This window comes from Sinocyclocheilus rhinocerous, unplaced genomic scaffold (assembly GCF_001515625.1).
Source record: "Sinocyclocheilus rhinocerous isolate Xijiao unplaced genomic scaffold, SAMN03320098_v1.1 scaffold1607, whole genome shotgun sequence".
Lineage (NCBI taxonomy): Eukaryota > Metazoa > Chordata > Actinopteri > Cypriniformes > Cyprinidae > Sinocyclocheilus > Sinocyclocheilus rhinocerous.
In genome coordinates, this window is record NW_015629758.1 from 234,221 (window position 1) to 254,491 (window position 20,271).

A 20,271-nucleotide genomic window follows, 5' to 3' on the forward strand; every position below is an offset into this window, starting at 1 on the left:
TTATACATCGTCCATCACAACTAACATAGTTATCTGACATATTTATATTAAACGGCATACTTTGTAAATAACATATCTGCACACTTATAACATATCTGTACATTTATCTAAACAATTACTTTTGTTCCTATACTTCTATTTCTGTATATAGTACATTATTTAATTTTTCTTTTTTTTAATATTAGTGTTATATTACATCCCTACTGTGTTATTCCTATGTATGTCTGCACTATCATGTATGTCTGCACTATGTTTGTACTTTCTTCTACACTGGAAGCTCCTGTCGTCAAGTCAAATTCCTTGTGTGTGTAAACATACTTGGTAATAAAGCTCTTCTGATTCTGATTCTGATAAAAAAAATCAAAACATGTTTAGTCAAGACATTCCCTTACTTTATACTCAGACTGCATATAGTTCGCAAACAATGCTGCGTGAAAACGGGAAATGAGGAACAAGATATTATTCTATTGTAATCCAAAAAAACAAGATTGCAAAAAAATATCTATGCATTGACTGCAGTATATCAATACGTGAGCTTGTGGACTGAATTTAATTAAAGTGCTAATCGGAATGAATACACCCACAGGTACGCTGCTGCTGTATTGTCTGGAACCGTGTACAGCTGCTCGACCTCAGTATTTAGATGTGTTGTTATTTTTCCACAGTGTCTGCCATGGCTGAAGGCAGGAGAGAGAGAATGAGAGTTGAGGTAGTTTGACATTCAGGGCTGAGCTGGGTGAATAAGGAGCAATAGTGGAACGTTCTATTTGATTGGAGTTGCGGTTCACCCTCAGGGCTGTAAACACTTCTGATTCTTTTTTGGTTGTTTGTACCACGCTCTGGATTGTTTTGGGAAACCTTCGCTTTCACATTTGTATTCCATATAGGCTTGTGTTTAAATATTTTTATATGGTTCTCTTAGGGCTGTGCAAAAAAATCGCCTGCGATTTTGTGTAGCTTGTCAGTGATCTACGGCTCTGTGTAGTAAATGCCGCTCCATCTGAAAGTACGTGCTGGAGATTTACTACTAATCACCAGAAGCGGCTTAACTGACGAGATTCGCATGAAAATCGCATTCGATTTTTTGCCCAGCCCTAGGTTCTCTTTTCATTTGAGTTCAGTTCACCAAGGGTAAACATGATTGAGGTTGTCATGAATTTACATTGCAGTTATACGCAGCAAATGTACAGTGAGATCTGATCTAACCTTGTTAGTCAATTTCATTCTTTCTTTATTATTTCAGTCTGTAAATCCTCAAATCAAGCCTGCAAACAAATAATAAATAAAATGTATATACAGCTCAGAATAATTTAATAAATTAAATCACAAAGATAACTGTGCATTTATATTTTTGTACATACTGTACATTACTGTGAAAAGGTTTGGGGTCAGTAAGTTTTTATTTATTTATTTTTATTTATTTAAGTAAATAATACTTTTATTCAGCAAGGATACATTAAATTGATTCTTTCATTCTTTTGAACTTGTCAAATCAGAGAATCCTAAAAAAAAAAAGTATCACCGTTTCCACACAAATATTAAATGGCATAACTGTTTTCAGCATTGATAATAATAAGAAATTAGCATATTAGAATGACTTCTGAAGGATGCTGTGACCATCAAGATGGGTAGAATATATTAAAACAGAAAAAGTTTGAAAACACTTTTTTTAATTTGTAATAATATTTCACAAATATTACTGTTTTTACTTCAAAAACATTAACATTTTGCCAACCCCAAAGTTTTGAATGGTAGTGTATATTTACAGCAAACATAATTCTTCCTTAAATCAGATCATCATGCACAATTTATGATGCTTTTTCTGTACTAAATGCTGCTGGTGCTTTAATATGCAAATTTCCCCTCCCCCTCCCTTCCATGCAGATAAAGTTCTTAAAGATGGAGATGGAAAAGAAGACCAAAATCATCAAAGACCTTCAGCAAGAGGTACTGTTTTTTTTTTTTTTTAGGAAGTATTATTAATGTATTAATTTTGGATATGCAATAATTCCTCAGAACATCAAAGAAATATACTTTCTTAATTTTTAATAGTAGCATTTACAGAATATGTGAGATTAAATGTGAAATAAAATAAAACAATGTTAAATGCTTTCATTCATCAAAGAAGAGAACAATCACCAGCCACAGCAGTTTCTTTTTGCCAACGGCTGGTCGTAAATTAATGTAAAAAAATATAAAAATGGCATGATATTTTTTCTCAGTAGAGATTTATGTTCTAACTACTGTGATATGCAGTGTTATGCAAGGTAACATCTACACAGTGGAATGACTTTTAATTGAACATAAAATGGAAACTGTCCCTTAGTTAAGTCGTAAATGATGACGGCATAATAACTATTTAATTTGTCAGGTTATATCACTTACCGTGGTGAATTTTGCTTATATCTCAATTTAGCTTCATAGTTTCACTAAATAGGTAATGAAAATAAAATTCAAGATTTAAAATGATAGTTCACCCAAAAATGGAAATTTGGTCATCATTTGCTCACCCTCATGTTGATCTAAACTAGGGTTGGGTACCGAACTCTGTACTTTTAAGGGTACCGACCGAATTGCGTCGGTACTACCGAGTACCGATTCACGTTAAATCAATCTGTGCCAAATTTCGTTACCTGAGAACGCATCTGGGCGCATACGCTACAGAGAGAGAAAGAGACCCTGTGACGTGAGGGAAGAAAGAAAGAAAGAAAAAGTTTGTAGGGCCCTATTGTTCAAAATGTTGAAATTGAGACTTTTGGACTTATTTTTTCACTGAAATAAATGTTTTTGTAATTACACAGAGAGTAAAGTACCGAAAAAAAGTACCATTGGGTACCGGCACAGAAATTCAGGTATCGATACCGGTACCGTACCGGTTCAAATGTGAACGGTACCCAACCCTAATCTAAACCTATATGACAACCCTGGACACCACTGGCTTTCATTGTAAGGACTAAAAACAACTTTTTTCAAAGTACCTTCTTTTATGTTCCACAGAATAAAGAATGTCATACAGGTTTGCAACAACATGAGGCTGAATAAATGATGACAGAAGTCTGATTTTTAGGTGAACCGTCCCTTTAAGGCTATACTGTTCAAATCAGATTTTTTTCATGGCTGTTGTTTGAAGTGTCTTGACTGCACTGTGCCCAATCTGCTTGGGTGGATCCTTGTGTCATTGCAGTCTTTAGCAGGGCAGCCACATGCCACTTTTAATGACAGCTGCCATTTTTCTTACAGACTTGGGCACTCATTCTTCTTCAGAGAGGGGTAGAAATGCAAGTGTGTGGATTTGACACTCAGCCATTTCCACCTCATTGAATCGTATTGCAATGCTATTCTGCTTCATTACCTCAAACACTCTTTCACTTGCTCTCAGAATGTCCCTTCCTTCCTTTCTCCGTTCTTATTCTTTCTCTCACAGTCACTTTAATGTAACACCTCTGTGGTCCACCAGCTATTATATATTCCCAAGTCAATTTGTTGGTGAGGGCCACTGTGACTCGTTGCACAGCAGGTGTTGTAATTACAATACAAGTAGAAAAGAGCCTGTTGAACTGTCAGTGTTAATTTAATGACGGAAGCAACGAACATATGGTATGAAAAGCAAGTGTTCTGCTGAGATAATGGCTTTGCCATTTTTAGTTGTTTTGACATTTTCTGTCAAACATCACTTGGTGGAAGTAAGTGAAAATCCTGAACGTTTTTGCTCCCCACATGAATGAATTATGTAATTTAGTGCAATTCAATGAAAACTGCACTTAGTTAGACAAATGCAATGAACTATTGGGATTTTGTGATCACATGAATTGATGCAAATTCAACCAGACCCCATTTTATTTGTGGTAGTGTGTAATTTGCTCCTATTTTCTCTGTTTTCTCTGCTCCTATTTTTTCTGACAAAAAATACAAATTTGAGGGGGAAAAGTGCAATGTTAGCAAATCAACACTCTGAAGGGTGTCTCATTCTGTCTCGCATGTGTGCGCTCTATACAAAGACGTCACTGCCACTACATTTTTAAACAGTATGGGGGGAAAAAACCCTTTACAGCACAGCAGCAAAATTCATGTTAGCGGTTAAGACTGTTGAGACAAATAAATCTTCAGCATCCAATAATGTCTCTTTGTGTCCTCTCCAGTTACTCATGTTCATTTGGAATGACCTTATAAAAAGTGTCCCATTCCTGCAGTGCCCATCAAAATGCTATTTGAAATGTGCCCTTGATCTTCACATAAATATCACAGAAATACTAAGACATTTCTCATTTACTGACTTCATTAGATAGTAACATTAACGTCAGTAAGTTTGTATATGTGTGTACAATACTGTTCTAAAGTTTGGGTTCTGTAAGATTGGTCTGTAAGATTTTAGAAAGAAGTCACTTATGCTCAACTGTATGTATGACATGCATAGAAAAATATTGCATATGTAAATTTTGTCTCTCAAGAAAATTATTACCAGAAGTCTCAGAACCTAATTGTCCATTTGTGTTAATGATTGAAAAGGTTTTGTTAACATGATCACTCTGTGGACACATTCTAGTTTTGTTTATGCTAAATACAAATATGCTATTGCATCATTGTTGTCTTAACATTTGAATGCGTACTGCATATTCAGTTATTATGCACTAAAATAATTACAGGTAATTGTACTTCTATTGTCACTAACACTATTTTCATGATTGCTGCTGGGTTTTCACTGCAAACCAACACCAAAAACATCACAAGTAGCATCGCAATTTTAGAGAAAAGCCTCTGGAAATTCAGTCATTTTTGGGGCCCCAATTATCAGCAAAAAGTCCTGTGAAATCCTGGTGGGTCTGAAGCTGGGTGACATTGCCACTAAAAGCGTGTAGGCTACATTTGCATCTGAGAGCAACACATAGACAAAGGAAGTGAGAAATTGAGGCAGAGAGAGAGATAATGAGAGAAAAAATAAAAGCAAAAGAACACGAACAGAGAGAAAGAAAAAAGAGGAGGTGGAGAAAAGCACTAGATTAAACTCAGCACCACCATCATCTCTGTATTGATTCTTAATCTACCATCATCTATTTCCATAAAGACATCCACTGCAGGTTATTACAGAAATGAGGCATATACTCCTGGGTCACCTTGAGCTTCAATAAGCTTGTGAGGGAACTGTCAAAATGAGCTCATTGGAAACATTTGAAGCATTGCTTTTGTCTGCAGGGACAGGGGTACCATTAAATTGAGTGTATTTACCTAGATAAAACAAGACGTCGAGGCTTGTTTCATGCTTGATGTTACAAAGCCGTCGCCGGTACAGTATATCTCTATTTATTGTCTTTTCCTGTCTTGCAGAATAAAAGCCTGAAGAACAAACTTCTGTCCGGAAACAAGCTCTGCGACATACATGCAGAGGAGGTACAGTATGTTATGCGGACTGTTGTGCACTCAAACACTGTTGAAAATACTGCAGCATTTCTATTCAAACCAAAAATAATATTGCTCCTCGCTGAAGCGTTATGCATATTCACACATATTCACATGCCACCCTCAGATTTTTGAGCTTGATTTTAAATGCAAGCTCTATAAATATATAATTATATTATTTTAGGATTTATTTATTTCAAAATTATGTTTAATGATTATTGACAAAAGGTTTTCTCTCACACTTTGGTGAAGAAATTGCTAGTAAATTTTACAATTAATTATGAAGAAACAGCAAGTAAAGTAACATACTGAATTAAACAAACTTTTGAAGTAGAAAGACTACAACGGTTTTTATTGCAAATCATACCCGAATAATCGTTCGAAAAATAACAAAGTAAATAAAGTATTCTCTTATGCTTGCCAAGGCTGCATTTATTTGATCAATACAGTAAAAACAGTAATATTATGAAATATTATTACAGTTTAAAATAACTGTTTTCTTTTTTTTAATATATTTTAAAAAGCAATTTATTCCTGATGGCAAAGTTGAATTGTCAGCAGTCATTACTCCAGTCGAGGACTAGGTTGTTGCTAGATTCAAGTGCAACCAACTTGATATTATAAACTCAATATTCTACTCATTCCAAGCTAGAAAATTGGGAAGGTAGACAAATAAATGCAAGTGTATTGCAACGTGACTTTGCTTCTCTAAGGGGGAGAGAATAATGAAGTCTCATTAGTTTTGTGGAGGTGCTGTACACTTCAGTTACTAAGAGATTACTGAAGACACTGAGGCTATATAGTAAAGGAGTGTGTGTGTGTGTGTGTGTGTGTGTGTGTCTGTACATGTTTACAACTGTGGCAGCAATCCACAGGCAGCAAGCCAAGACAGTACCATACCATGGTGTGTGTTATTGTGCAAGCGTGTATGCCTGGGTGTTGATGTGTTAATGTGTTTGCGTCATCGAGTGGTCCCTGCAGTCCACTGAAGGGAAGAGTTTTATATTTTCTTGTTCAGTGAAGGTCTCTCCTTTGAATTGGATCTTTGCCCAGCAAGCGTTCACAAAGGAACACTTCGGCATGGCCACAAAAAGCCTGCTACACCATCTAAATCCAATTTTACTATTTGAATAAGCTAACATACATTCTCTCTTATCTTCATTTTGCAGTCCAAAAAAATCCAAGCCCAACTGAAAGAGCTGAGGTATGGCAAAAAGGATTTAATTTTTAAGGTAAGAACCAAACAAAGAGCATGTGTCATTACTGTACCCTTGCATGGTGCGCAGGGGCCTTAGCGATGATTTTACCTGAGCGGTTTAACCACAGTCACTGGTTTAACCGCCAGACACTGCTGGCCAAATGGGTGCCCTAAGCAGAATTGTATTGTTGTGCCCCCTCCCCCAAATATTATGGAAGTAAAAAAAAAAAAAAAACTACTATAGGGGTCAAAATAGAACTTTAATAAAATATAAAAGTAAATAAATACATTTGATTATTTACAAATTACAACTGTTGCTCTAGACAGTTACCTATGGCTATGATTTTATTAATACAGTTGTCTAATTGATTTTATAAGCATTCAGAAATCACGCAAAAGAAAATTAAGCAGTTTTACAACGATAAAACCATGGTTAATTTTTGTAAGGGTTATGATGTCCACATGTTTTTGTTGAAGAAATTATAGAGGCTGTGTCATCTATCACAAAAAGGGGGCCAAAAATTTAAGATTAAGTGGATATTTGAATGTTTGGTCAATATTAAACAAGGACTTAATTGTCCTGTAAGTGTAAGCAATTACCAGGCCTTTGGTTCCCTTTGCAGGCATTTGTAATAATATGTAATGCACATAAATTGTTTATTTTGTATTAGCCTACATTATTTTAACAGTGTTATTCAATGAAACCATATAATTATTAATTAACCAATCATTATTGCCTCATATTTTTTATATAATGCATTTTAAGTCATTTTAAAGGCTGTTGTTGGCTTAGGTCTTTTTTATAACTACAGAAAATATTATTAATACTTCTTTGGTTACCATGGCTACAAGAACCATGATTTTCGGTTTTATTAGTAGTAAAACCATGGCTAATTTTCGTAAGGGAACATGGAAACTCAGAGAGAATATATATGCATTGGTGGTGGTGAAGTATTAGACATTAACTCGTTGTTAACGTCAACAGCCAAAAAAGTTTCACAGGATTATGAATGTAGGCCTACCTGAAAGTAATGCACGGGCTTCATCTTTTTCTTTTCTTGGTGCTGGATTGCTGATGTCTTTTCACGACCATAGTTGTCCATCAATTATGATCATTTGCATTCAGCTGCAAACATGAGGAGCGGACGCGGATGCGGGAATGGCGCGTCATGTGTGCTTAGCCTACTGCCTACTGTGTTCACCGTAAAATGCTGTATGTTCATGTAAATTAGGGTTGCACGATAAATCGCATGCGATATTTAATGTGCATCTTGTCAGTAAAGCCGATTCTGTAATCAGCGGTAAATCAGATGGTAATCTCCATCATTTACAACACAGAGCCGTTGTTCACTGATGAGTTGCGCAAAACCACATTCATAATCGCGCGATTTTTTGCGCAGCTTGTCAGTGAACAACGGCTCTGTGTAGTAAATGATGGAGATTACCATCTGATTTACCGCATGTGATGGAGATTTACCGCTGATTACAGAACTGTCCTGTGATTACAGTCCTGACATTTTATCCTACCCGTCAGATTGTCCTACCAGGGTTTACTGCGCATGCGCACATCAATATTGCGTCCTTTTTCTCACGCTGAACAACAATATTTAATGTATCTGCATTACTGTAAGCAGGGGCGTCATGCACTCATTATTTTTGAGGGGGCACGAGTGGGGACGGGGTCGTCATGTGACACACAGCAGCCACAATAGCACTCATGTTTTATTTTTTATTTAATTTTTTTTATTCGAAACTTTCCCAAACACATTAACTATATCATGAAATATCTCGATCCTCACCTTTATAGATTATGTTAGTTGATCTATAGTGGGCGATGGTCAAAGTAGCCTAATAATGTAGTCTACTATACATAAAAACCTGTCTGTTTACTTAAGTAACAGATATGGGTGTCAACATATTTTTAATATGACTGACTTTATATTTAATGTGAATTTAACATTGAAAGTTAATGTGAATAAAACATTGTAAGTTAGGCTACTTATCATAGCGATGACTCATCTGAACGCCTCTGATTGGCCATTGCACTCATAAGCTCAACAGCATCGTGTGTGATTGGTTATAATGCGCAGTGCTGTAAAAACGCGTCTGTCTCTGGCTCAGCGCCAGCCAGCGAACGCTTGACTGAGGGCACTTCTGAAGCTTGGTGCTGACGCGACTGTCATAGTGACAACAGCCAATCACATTAGTTTCCTGGTGTTGCATGAACGTGATTGGCTAGCGTCGTGCTAGGGTATTTGCATAAGGCGATCTGATTGGCTGACGCCTGCGTTGGCGCTTGAAAAGTTGAAAAGTTTTCAACTTCTGCCGCGAGCAATGGACCCAACGCTACGCGACGGACCGACAATTCATTTCGCCAACGCTTGACGTCACTCAGTCAAAGTAAACAAGAGGCGTTGACGCCGACGCCACGTGTGAATGGGGCGTAAGGGTAGGTTTAGAGTTGGGGTAGGTGTAGACTTTAATAAAACACAATCTAATTATTTATTGTTGGTTTCCTGTAGCTGTATCCCTTCTATCTACAACCACGAATATAACACATAATTACTGTATTTACATTACTGTAAGGGTAGGTTTAGGTTTGTGGTAGGTGTAGACGTTAAAGGGGTCATATGATGCGATTTCAATTGTGTTCAATTCAAGTGTTACAAGCTCTTGGTGCATAAAGAAGATCTGTAAAGTTGCAAAGCCCTACGCAAACTGCGTACTCTGGGTATAGGGAGCGGCGGTACTGACCACAGTTCTGAAGCTCAAAGAAGGTCCTGTTTGGCTTACTATTGTGTGTTGTCTTGTTACTGTAACCATATACAAGATATTTGTGATTCAGTTTCCTATGTCAGTCAGTCAGAACACATCACCAGATGTTTTAGTTTAATTGTGCTAAGAATTTAATATTGTGTAATACCGTGAAATATTATTACCATTTAATATAACTGTTTTCTATTTTAATATATTTTAAAATACAATTTATTCCTGCGATGGCAAAGCTGAATTTTCAGCAGCCATTAATTCAGTCTTCAGTATCACTTGATCCTTCATAATATGCTGATTTGTGCTCAAGAAACATTTCTTATTATCAGTGTTGAAAAAAGTGCTGCTTAATATTTTTGTGGAAACTGTGATTTTTTTTTCTGGATTCTTAGATGAATAGAAAGTTCAAAATGACAGAATTTATTTCATCTTTTGTTTCTCCTTGCTGAATTAATTATTAAAAAAAAAAAATTGGAACAGTATTGTATAAATTTTAACCAGAAGAAAAAGAATGTCAAATTCAAATGCTAGACGTTAGTTTTACAACTTTTAGTATGCAGGCATTTAGAGTTTCCACAAACCACTCATGGAAAATGGTTTCTTTTAACCACTTTTAACCACACTGACTTCTGAGATGTTTTTGAAAACGCAAACAAAGCAATGTGAATATCACCATCCTAAAAAAATAATCATCTGTGTTTTTGGCCAAAATAATACAAATTAGGAGTAATATGTGCATTTTAATTGAATGGTTTGACCTTTTCATGTGAGATGAGAGTGAAGAGTCATGTAAAAACAGTGACCTTTCCTGCCATGCAGGTTGACCTTTCCTCCCTTATTTGCAGTGTTAGATGGGAAAATGTCAGCTGATATTTCCAGCACATTGCCCTTTGGTACCATCATATAAATACGGGGTTTTCACACAGAGTGCATCACTTTAAAACTATTGTTTCTTAATCGGGAAGACAGGCTAACACGTGTTGTAAAATATGTCATGTATATGTATGGCAAACTTTTTCAAAGAGCAATATCCAATCTGGGCTTACCTTCTGCTAATGTGTTTTTATCCGGGCTGTACATCTATTTCTGCCTCTCCCGTTTGAGGGAAGATCGATGTAGGAAGATTATCCTTCCTCCTATTACATTCATGATTAAATAAGTTCTTTTCAGAGTTTATATCTAGAGTTGCCTTTTAAGTATGAGCAGGTTTGAAGAGGCATTGTTCAGTAATGGGAAGCAAAGGAGGAACATTTAGAGGCTTTGGCTAGCACGGCTGGGAAGCAAAGGAGGAACATTTAGAGGCTTTGGCTAGCACGGCAAAAAGCTAGAGAAGGACAATGAGCAAGACTGCTTTGTCAAAGTATTTTCCCCAGATCTAGCCAGAATTAAATAGATTTTTTTTTCTTATTCAAAGTGCTGCCGTTTATCATAATCATGTCTTGTTGTATTGGAGTGAAGTGCCTGAATTATGCACATGTATATGTCAAATTATTCATAGAATGTTACATATTGTGCAGCACTGCTGTTTATTCAAAACTTATTGATATAAAGCATTAGCATTTGCTTGGTACAGTAGTGTGGGGCGTCAGCGATGTCTCTCACAAAGCAACACAGCCACTGTCAGCACCACGGAGAGCACCGTCAGAGGAGGCCTCAAGGTGTGCTGTTCAGGACCAGGGATAGCTCCTAACAACAGGTGTGATCCTTTTTCCCTCTGACAGGGAGCCTCAGGTGCAGGCTCACTGAACGCAGCAGTCACCGAGCTCTGCAGAAGGACCAAGGCACAGGGTAGGAGACCACAGGATTATTTGACCAAAATGACTAGAGAAGATGATGTTGAAACCTACCTCGATCTCTTTGAGAAAGCGGCCCAACGAGAGCGATGGCCCAAGGCAGACTGGGCGAACCTGTTACTCCCTCTCCTAACTGGGGAAGCACAGAAAGCCTACCGTGATCTCACTGTTCATGAAGCAACCAAATACGAAGTGGTTAAGAGAGAGAAAAAATAAAGAAAGTTAAGTTTTGCCTTGATTCAACCTCTGCCTCTTGCATCATTCCTTTCGTCTTCCTGAGGTTACCCACCCAGTCCTGGGTCTAAAGTTGACAGTAGTTATACTTTATCACCTGATCTACCATCAGTTCTCTTCGGTTCCTGAGGCAATAGACCTTTCTTGTTTTAGATTCCATTTTGTGATCCATCGCTTTGGTGGCTCTTCTCTGTTGTGCTTGAAGTCTGTGAAAATAATTACAAATAGATTGAAGATTAAATTGTGACGGCAATGGCATAATAGCTTGTTATAAGAAACAATCTGAATGATTGCAATGTTCTTTCTTTTAATTATACTTTGAATACTTTTTTTTGTCAGCTGCTTAACTAGCAATTAGGATGTTCCACAATTTACTGTGATTATGGTAATATTATAGTGATTGAAAACAAACCACATTACAAAATATCCCACAATTATATAAATTTGTCAGCCATAACAATGAACATTCATTTAGAGTCACAAGTACATTTATAATGTAACACGAAATGAAATATTAACGATTTATTTAGTTTATCCAGCCAGCCATATTAACCTTATTTTCACTTCTAAACTACTTGTGTTTTGTTGTGTATTAACTTAACCACGTATGTACATGCTTAACCACTGAGTCACTGAGAAAAACACTAAGAGCTATTTTGCTTTAGACTGATGTGTCTTACATTGATTTTGTTTCTTGCTCAAAACTAAATGCTTTAGCAGTTCCTAAAGGTTTCACCTCGTTCTAAAAAGCTTTTCACAAACGAATGGCTTTTTAGCACAAACTAAATGACTCTTCTTTTTTTTTATTTCAGGAACATTCAAACTTGTGAAAATGCAAAATCATGGCCTGTTCATGTTAGATTTTAGATGACTACTCATCTTTAAGAAACTGTGTGAACATTTCAAGTTCATTCTGTAAAATATGAATACCGAATTTCTCTCTTATATCCAAGTGTGCTACTTTTCATATCCCAGATAACGTGTGCTAATCATCCCAGATGGGCAATCTGTATCACCTGTTCACATCTCAGTGTTGTTGACTGCACAAACAGCGTCACAGTCATATAGCAATATTGATGAAACTAAACTAATGACATACTGAGGGCAAGTCATTATGTAGTTCTGCCTGAATGAAGAGCATCACGCTCAATTATATAAGCATTCACAGTAGAGTTCATGCTACCCAAAATATATTATATATAAATAAATCTGTAAAGATCTAAAGATAAGTCTAGCAGAAAAGAAATTGTGGTTCTTTGGTTAGTTTTGCTCATTATCCACAATTGTGACCACATTGAAATGCAGGATTCAAATATAATTTAAACCTTAAAATAAACAGCCAATTTAGGATTTTAAGATTTTTAAAACAGAGAAATATTAGGTCCAAAAATAAATATTTAATAAAGACATATTTAAGATTCTGTTTTTTTTTCTTCTATGCCAAATCAAATAAGTAAATGTGTTACATTGACCATATTCTTCTCCCATTGAAGCTCAAAATGCTCTTTAGATCATTTTTAAATCATTCTGTAAACCCATGGTTATTATTAACGATTCATTTAAACTGTTATGCTGATAATATCATTTGTAATTAAAAATGCATTGAATAAAAAATGTATTAAAATTAAAAATGCTAAATATAAGCATCTCTAGACTTCTGGAAACCACTTTAAATATACTGTAAATACACAATTTGAACTAAGGCTTATGTCAGTTTGGTAAGATGATAAGAGGATCAATGCCTCTTCTGTGCAGGGTCAGCAACTGATGGACTTGGAGAATAAACTCAAAGTAGCCAAAGATGAACTGGAGAAGGCAGCGCTGGATAAGGTAAGTCAGGAGCTGATCAGTTTCATCATTCCAGTAGAGGTTTACTGTTTTTCTCTTTTGCTGTCTTTTAAAATGTAAACTTTGAGAATGAATTCTATTATCTTATTAGGCCAGGGATTTTGCAATTTTGACAGACAGTGTGAAGCAAATGAACAGATAAATGCTTTGAGGACAAAAGGTTAAGATGACAGTGTGATAAACATTTGCCTATTACTCTCATGCGTTGTCTCTCTTAATTTGTTGCAGGAGTCACAACTGAAAGCCCTGAAGGACACCGTGCATATCTGCTTCTCGTCTGTCCTACACAGCCAGACAGGAAGTTTACACAGATTTCCAGCCACACCCACCAACCTGTTGAGGTACTCTGCCCTGGCCAACAATTCAAGAGTCACCTTTCAGCAACCACATGCAAAGGTACTGGCACCCTGAGGAAAAGCCATTCTCAGAATTTGATGAAAAAGCACAGAAATAGATTTTAAATGGCCTGCATACATAGTGTGACCAAGATAGGCTTTTTATTTTGTTTTATTCATGAAGTCCTTCCTTCAAACATTAAAAGGATAGTTCAAAAAGTTATTCAATTACTTTTTTTGTCTGTAGAACAAAAAATTAGAATAGGCACTGCAGTCAGAGGCGTGCCTCCTCAAATTTTTGAGCCAAGTGGATTTTGAATGCAGCTTCAAAAAGACAAAAAATAGCCGAATAATATTTTTATATTTGATAAAATCACACCAGTGTGATTAAAACGTTCAGTGCTGCATATAACCAGCTGCTAAATTAAAATCTGCATTCGCTGGCTGGCACAGAGCCAGACATACACGTTTTTACAGTGCTGCGCATTTTAACCAATCACACATTATTCTGTTGAGCTTATGAATGCAATGGCCAATCAGAGGCGTTCAGATGAGTCATTGCTGAAACGCTGCTGTTTTGTTTACCGCGCGCGCTCGCTGACTGAATTCTCTCATCAGAAACAACAACGTGCAGATGTACGAATGTAAGTACTTAAGTAAGATATTCATTTTACACTGTAAACAGCTTCATTGATTACAATGGGAGTTTTTGAGAGTGCTTGAACTCTGTCTAGACTGAAGTCAATAAAAATGTTCTTTGATAATGTAAATGTTGTTTGCTCTTTTTGTGTTGTTCGACTCAATATTCAGACTTTGTTGATGCTTTTTAACATAAATCATCAGCTTTCAGCTACATGCTCACTCACGTCTCTGCCGATCTCATTCTCGTTCTGTTCTAGAGATATCACTACACTACAGCTCTCTTTCTGTACAATGAAAGTGTTATAGGCTAATTAGTAGCCTAACTTAAGTAACTTAAAATGTTTAAATACAAAGTCAGTTGTATTAAAAATATTTTATGGCATGACACCCATATCTGGTACTTATAAAAGACGGGTTTTTATCCATAGTTAATAGATTACACTATTAGGCTACTTTGCCCATCACCCATAATAGATCAACTAACACAATCTATAAAGGTGCAAAATGCATTTACTTACACATTTGATAATCGAGACATTCCATGATATAGTTAACATGTTTGGGCATATATCGAATAAAAATTAAAAAATAAAATAAAAATAAAACATATGCCTATATCAGTTATATAGTACTATCGTGGCTGCTGTGTGTCACATGACAAACATGACGAGCATCCCACCCCCTCACTCGAGCCCTCTCAAAAATGATGAGTGCATGATGCCCCTGACTGCAGTTGTCAACTTTATAAAATGTCACAAAAGTTCTATGAATGTATGCATACAACTTGCTATATTCAGAACCTTCTGAATCCATATGATAGCTTAAAGGTGCTATCTTATCTTAAAGATCTTGGAAAATGCTAACTTTAGCCTGATAGCCCTGAAAGCGAAATAACAAAAAATGTTTCTGAAGACAATCACCTATTGCACCTTTAATGTGATAAAAAAGACCAATGTGAAAGGTGGTATTCACAAAAAAGAATAGCACACATTTATTCCAAGCGATTTGTGTATTTTCTATATTGATAAATTATTGGTGTTTATATTGTAATTTGTTGTTGTAAGAGTGCATATAGCTCCTTCATCTGATGAACATTTCTTGATCCTATGCCTTCTACAGAATGTATAAATACAGACAAATACATTTAGACCACTTAACTTAATGATTGCTATCGGGATGTGTAGAGACTTTCAACCAGCATAACAAAAAATGTTTCTGAAGACAATCACCTATTGCACCTTTAATGTGATAAAAAAGACCAATGTGAAAGGTGGTATTCACAAAAAAGAATAGCACACATTTATTCCAAGCGATTTGTGTATTTTCTATATTGATAAATTATTGGTGTTTATATTGTAATTTGTTGTTGTAAGAGTGCATATAGCTCCTTCATCTTTTTGATTGAGCAGCTGTAAGTAGTAAAACAAACAGTTCAAAATAAAAGCCCATGTGTATTTCGTGATTGTTTATATTTAAAAGTGCTGTATTATGTATACCTTTTTGGTCACACTTTCATTTAGGGACCAATTCTCACTATTATCTAATTATTAACTATGACTTTTGCCTCAATAAACTACTTACTGCTTATTAATAGTTAGTAGGGTAGTTGTTAAATTTAGGTATTAGGCAAGGTTAAGGGATCTAGAATATGGTAATGCAAAATGATACATTAATATGTGCTTTATAAGTACAAATAAACAGCCAATATGCATGCTAATACATAAAGACATGAAAGGAAAAAATATGTATCATGTCACATTTATTTTGATTTGAGAATCTTTGTCTGAAATATCTCACCTTGAACCTTTCAGCAAGACTTTCAATGAAAACGTCAACCCTGACACCAAAAACAAGATGTGTTCCTTTGTGATTAAACATGTTATTGTAAAACATTCTGTCCAAGGTTGTCTCTCAAGTACAAATCATTTTCTACCACTCAAATTTAAGTGGATGAGCAGAAGACTTTTGGTCCTCTATACAGTGTCCCATTCAGCATTTCATTACAGTCCCTATTCATCAACTGTTGGGAACGTAATGAGCCTTAATCCTTTCCAAACAGCCATGCAAAACCTATACTGTCAGCCAGCAAACACTAGTCCCTGCTGCTGAAAGATTCATCAGCGTGAGGTTTTAACAAACAGCCAGTTTGAAATGATAGTCACTTCATATTTAACAGCCGTTGATAGATGCCATGTGTTGTAACTTGTTAAATTGCATATAACATTTATGTGTTTGTGCTATTTGCCTGTTAGCAATTACTCTATGTTAATGTCAGACTCTGGTATTACTTATATTGTAATTTGTTGTTGTAAGAGTGCATATAGCTCCTTCATCTTTTTGATTGAGCAGCTGTAAGTAGTAAAACAGTTCAAAATAAAAGCCCATGTGTATTTCGGGATTGTTTATATTTAAAAGTGCTGTATTATGCATACCTTTTTGGTCACACTTTCATTTAGGGACCAATTCTCACTATTATCTAACTATTAACTATGACTTTTGCCTCAATAAACTACTTACTGCTTATTAATAGTTAGTAGGGTAGTTGTTAAATTTAGGTATTAGGCAAGGTTAAGGGATCTAGAATATGGTAATGCAAAATGATACATTAATATGTGCTTTATAAGTACAAATAAACAGCCAATATGCATGCTAATAAGCAACAAGTTAATTGTGAGAATTGGTCTCTAAACTAAAGTGTTACCATATTTTTTCTGGGTATTATTATAAGATGTAGGCCTATCTGGCATTTAATTCAATGTAAACTCCTGTAGTTCCACTCTGTGCCACTTAGTCCCTGGAAGGAAAGACTAAGAACATTATTTAACAAATATATTCATTTTACAGTTAGACTTTATTTCGATTGTGCATTTTAGACATTCTACTAACTATAAGTAACTTGCCATCTACATGTCAATTATCATTTGCATGTCATTAATTTGCAACTACATGTCAACTAACTCTTGAAAGTCTTAGTAGATGTTAGGGTTATTAAGCTGACGTACTTGCAAAGTTACTTAAAATCAGTAGAATATGTGTTGGGAGACAATCAGGATGAAGTGTTAGAAGATATTAAGCAAACAGTCTAATACTTTACTGACTGGTAGTTGACATGCAGTTGTAAACTTACTTTTAGTTAATAGAATGGCTGAAGTGGACTCAAAATAAAGTGTTATTTTACTAGTACACTCAGAAATAAAGGTACAAAAGCTGTCACTGGGGCGGTACCTTTTCAAAAGGTACATGTTTGTACCTAAAGTGTCCATTTTGGTACCTTAAAGGTACATATTAGTACTTAAAGTATGCATATTAGAACCTAACAGTGTTGGGGGTAATATATTACAAGTAACGCAAGTTACGTAATCAGATTACTTTTTTCAAGTAACTAGTAAAGTAACGCATTACTTTTTAATTTACAAGAGAATATACAAGTTACTTTTTCAAATAAGTAACGCAAGTTACTTTTTTTTTAACACAAATATCCTTTATGTATTTAATCCCATTCTATTAACCAATGTCTTTGCTTCTGACCTTCGATGATCCAGTTCAACTATACTAACAAGCCAAAATTACTCTAGACAAACATTTGTGTGTTGAAATTTCTTCTTCTGCATTCTACTGTACGGACGTACATTTACTTTCCCTTCAGCCTGAGGCTTATTCGTTTCACTTTTGGTGTGAAAAGGCTTTTGTATTTGCCAAAAATAGAACTTTTTTATTTTAAAAACAAACAAGCAAGCCCTGTCCAGATTTAAAAAGTAACGCAAAAGTAACGTAACGCATTACTTTCCATAAAAAGTAACTAAGTAACGTAATTAGTTACTTTTTTATGGAGTAACGCAATATTGTAATGCATTACTTTTAAAAGTAACTTTCCCTAACACTGTAACCTAATAGGTACAAACATGTAGGCCTACCTTTTGAAAAGGTACCGCCCCAGTGACAGCTTTTGTACCTTTATTTCTAAGAGTGTATCAGCACAATAATCACCTTTTTTCTTTCTTTGTTTCTTTCTTTTATCTATAACATGCATTTCCACAATAGTGAATTTTCATTTCATGCTGACTTTTTATTTCTGTTTATCAAACATTTCTGTTGGAGTTATCAAACGACTTTAGAACACTTACAATATAGTGCATGGAGTTACATGGATATTTCGGGATGAACTATTCCTTCAACAATTTTATTGTCATCTCATATGCATAATGCTATTGTAAAGTGAAGAAAAGGAGTTTGTTACTTTGAGGCAACACTGTAATCTAAGGGTTAAATGCCATAATCCACAAAAGGCATACTGTGATCCAACCTGTTAAGAAAGGAATCTCTCAGTGCATACAGTACTGCTGAGACCACAAACCATTAACAGTGCATGATTTATTTAGAAGGCAGTGTGGGAGAATATGCCTCTATTTTCTCCCCCTACATGACGCAGAAGCACTCAGACTCAAGTGTTGCTAAGAATCTTAATGCTTATATGCACTACCCAGAGGACAGAGCAGTGCTTTTTGATTATGCTCCAATACACTTGTCCATAAGCGAGAAGTCTCCACAGAAGATCCCCCCACCCCCACCCTCCAAATAAGCTGATTTTTTTTGAAAGAAAATGTTAGAAAAAACTTTAGACACCCATAAAGACATGAAAGGAAAAAATATGTATCATGTCACATTTATTTTGATTTGAGAATCTTTGTCTGAAATATCTCACCTTGAACCTTTCAGCAAGACTTTCAATGAAAACCTGACACAAACGTCAACCCTGACACCAAAAACAAGATGTGTTCCTTTATGATTAAACATTTTATTGTAAAACATTCTGTCCAAGGTTGTCTCTCAAGTACAAATAATTTTCTACCACTCAAATTTAAGTGGATGAGCAGAAGACTTTTGGTCCTCTATACAGTGTCCCATTCAGCATTTCATTACAGTCCCTATTCATCAACTGTTGGGAACGTAATGAGCCTTAATCCTTTCCAAACAGCCATGCAAAACCTATACTGTCAGCCAGCAAACACTAGTCCCTGCTGCTGAAAGATTCATCAGCGTGAGGTTTTAACAAACAGCCAGTTTGAAATGATAGTCACTTCATATTTAACAGCCGTTGATAGATGCCATGTGCTGTAGCTTGTTAAATTGCATATAACATTTATGTGTTTGTGCTATTTGCCTGTTAGCAATTACTCTATGTTAATGTCAGACTCTGGTCCGTGTTTTGTGTGTGTTTTGCTCCTCATGTACCTTTCTGTGTTTCCTTATTTAGTCATTTTCCTGTCCTTGTTTAGCTTAATTATGATGCCGTTCAGCTGTGTTCTATTAATTACCCTTGTATTTAAGTTCCTGCCTGTTCAGTTTCCCTTTTGTCTGATCTACTCGTTACGTGGATGTGTTTCCTGCTGTCTCCTGTGTTTATGTACCCTGTGTTGGATGGATTAAAGACAGTTTTGTATATTCCTCGTCTCCTCGCTCCTTAGTTCCGGTTATCCTCGTGTGTGTGTCGTGACAGAAGACCAGACCAAGACAGTAAGCGGCGCCCCTTCTCCCGTGTTTTTATTTCCGTTTTTTGTCATCTTTTCTTCTCCCCGCGGTATGAGGACCGCCCCGCTGTCAAGCGCGCCGGCCACGGCTCACTCCAGCCCGCCGGCCGCTCCGAAGACAAGTCCGCCGGCCACGCCGTTGTCATGCCTGCCGGCCACGGCTCACTCAAGCCCGCCGGCCACGCCGTTGTCAAGTCTGCCAGCCATGGCCGCTCCAGAGTCAAGTTTGCCGGCCACTCCGAAGTTGAGCCCACCAGCCGCTCCCAAGTCAAACCCGCCGGCCGCCCCAGAGCTCGCTCCAGTGTCGGCTCCAGCCCCAGAGCTCGCTCCAGTGAGGGCTCCTGCTCCCGAGTATAGCCCAGTGAGGGCTCCTGCTCCCAAGTATAGCCCACGGAGGGCTACTGTTCCCGAGTATAGCCCAGGAAGGGCTCCCGATTCCCCGTTAAGTCCAGGAGTTCCCCCGTTCAGCCTAGGAAGGGCTCCTGATGGGTCGTTGAGCCTAGGAAGGGCTCCTGATGTTTCGTTCAGCC

The 20,271-nt window shown here is 36.5% G+C and overlaps 1 protein-coding gene across 4 annotated transcripts in view; it reads left to right on the plus strand.

Moving 5' to 3' along the window:
* The window catches only part of LOC107739427 (leucine zipper protein 2), a 171,443-nt gene that overhangs the window by 118,912 nt on the left and 32,260 nt on the right, over positions 1-20,271 (plus strand). For all 4 annotated transcript variants that reach the window (XM_016551528.1, XM_016551529.1, XM_016551531.1 and 1 more), the window contains exons 5-9: positions 1,885-1,947; positions 5,323-5,385; positions 6,564-6,626; positions 13,144-13,218; positions 13,465-13,632. In XM_016551528.1, coding sequence (XP_016407014.1) covers positions 1,885-1,947; positions 5,323-5,385; positions 6,564-6,626; positions 13,144-13,218; positions 13,465-13,632 — 432 coding nt within the window. The remainder of the gene's footprint in view (positions 1-1,884; positions 1,948-5,322; positions 5,386-6,563; positions 6,627-13,143; positions 13,219-13,464; positions 13,633-20,271) is intronic.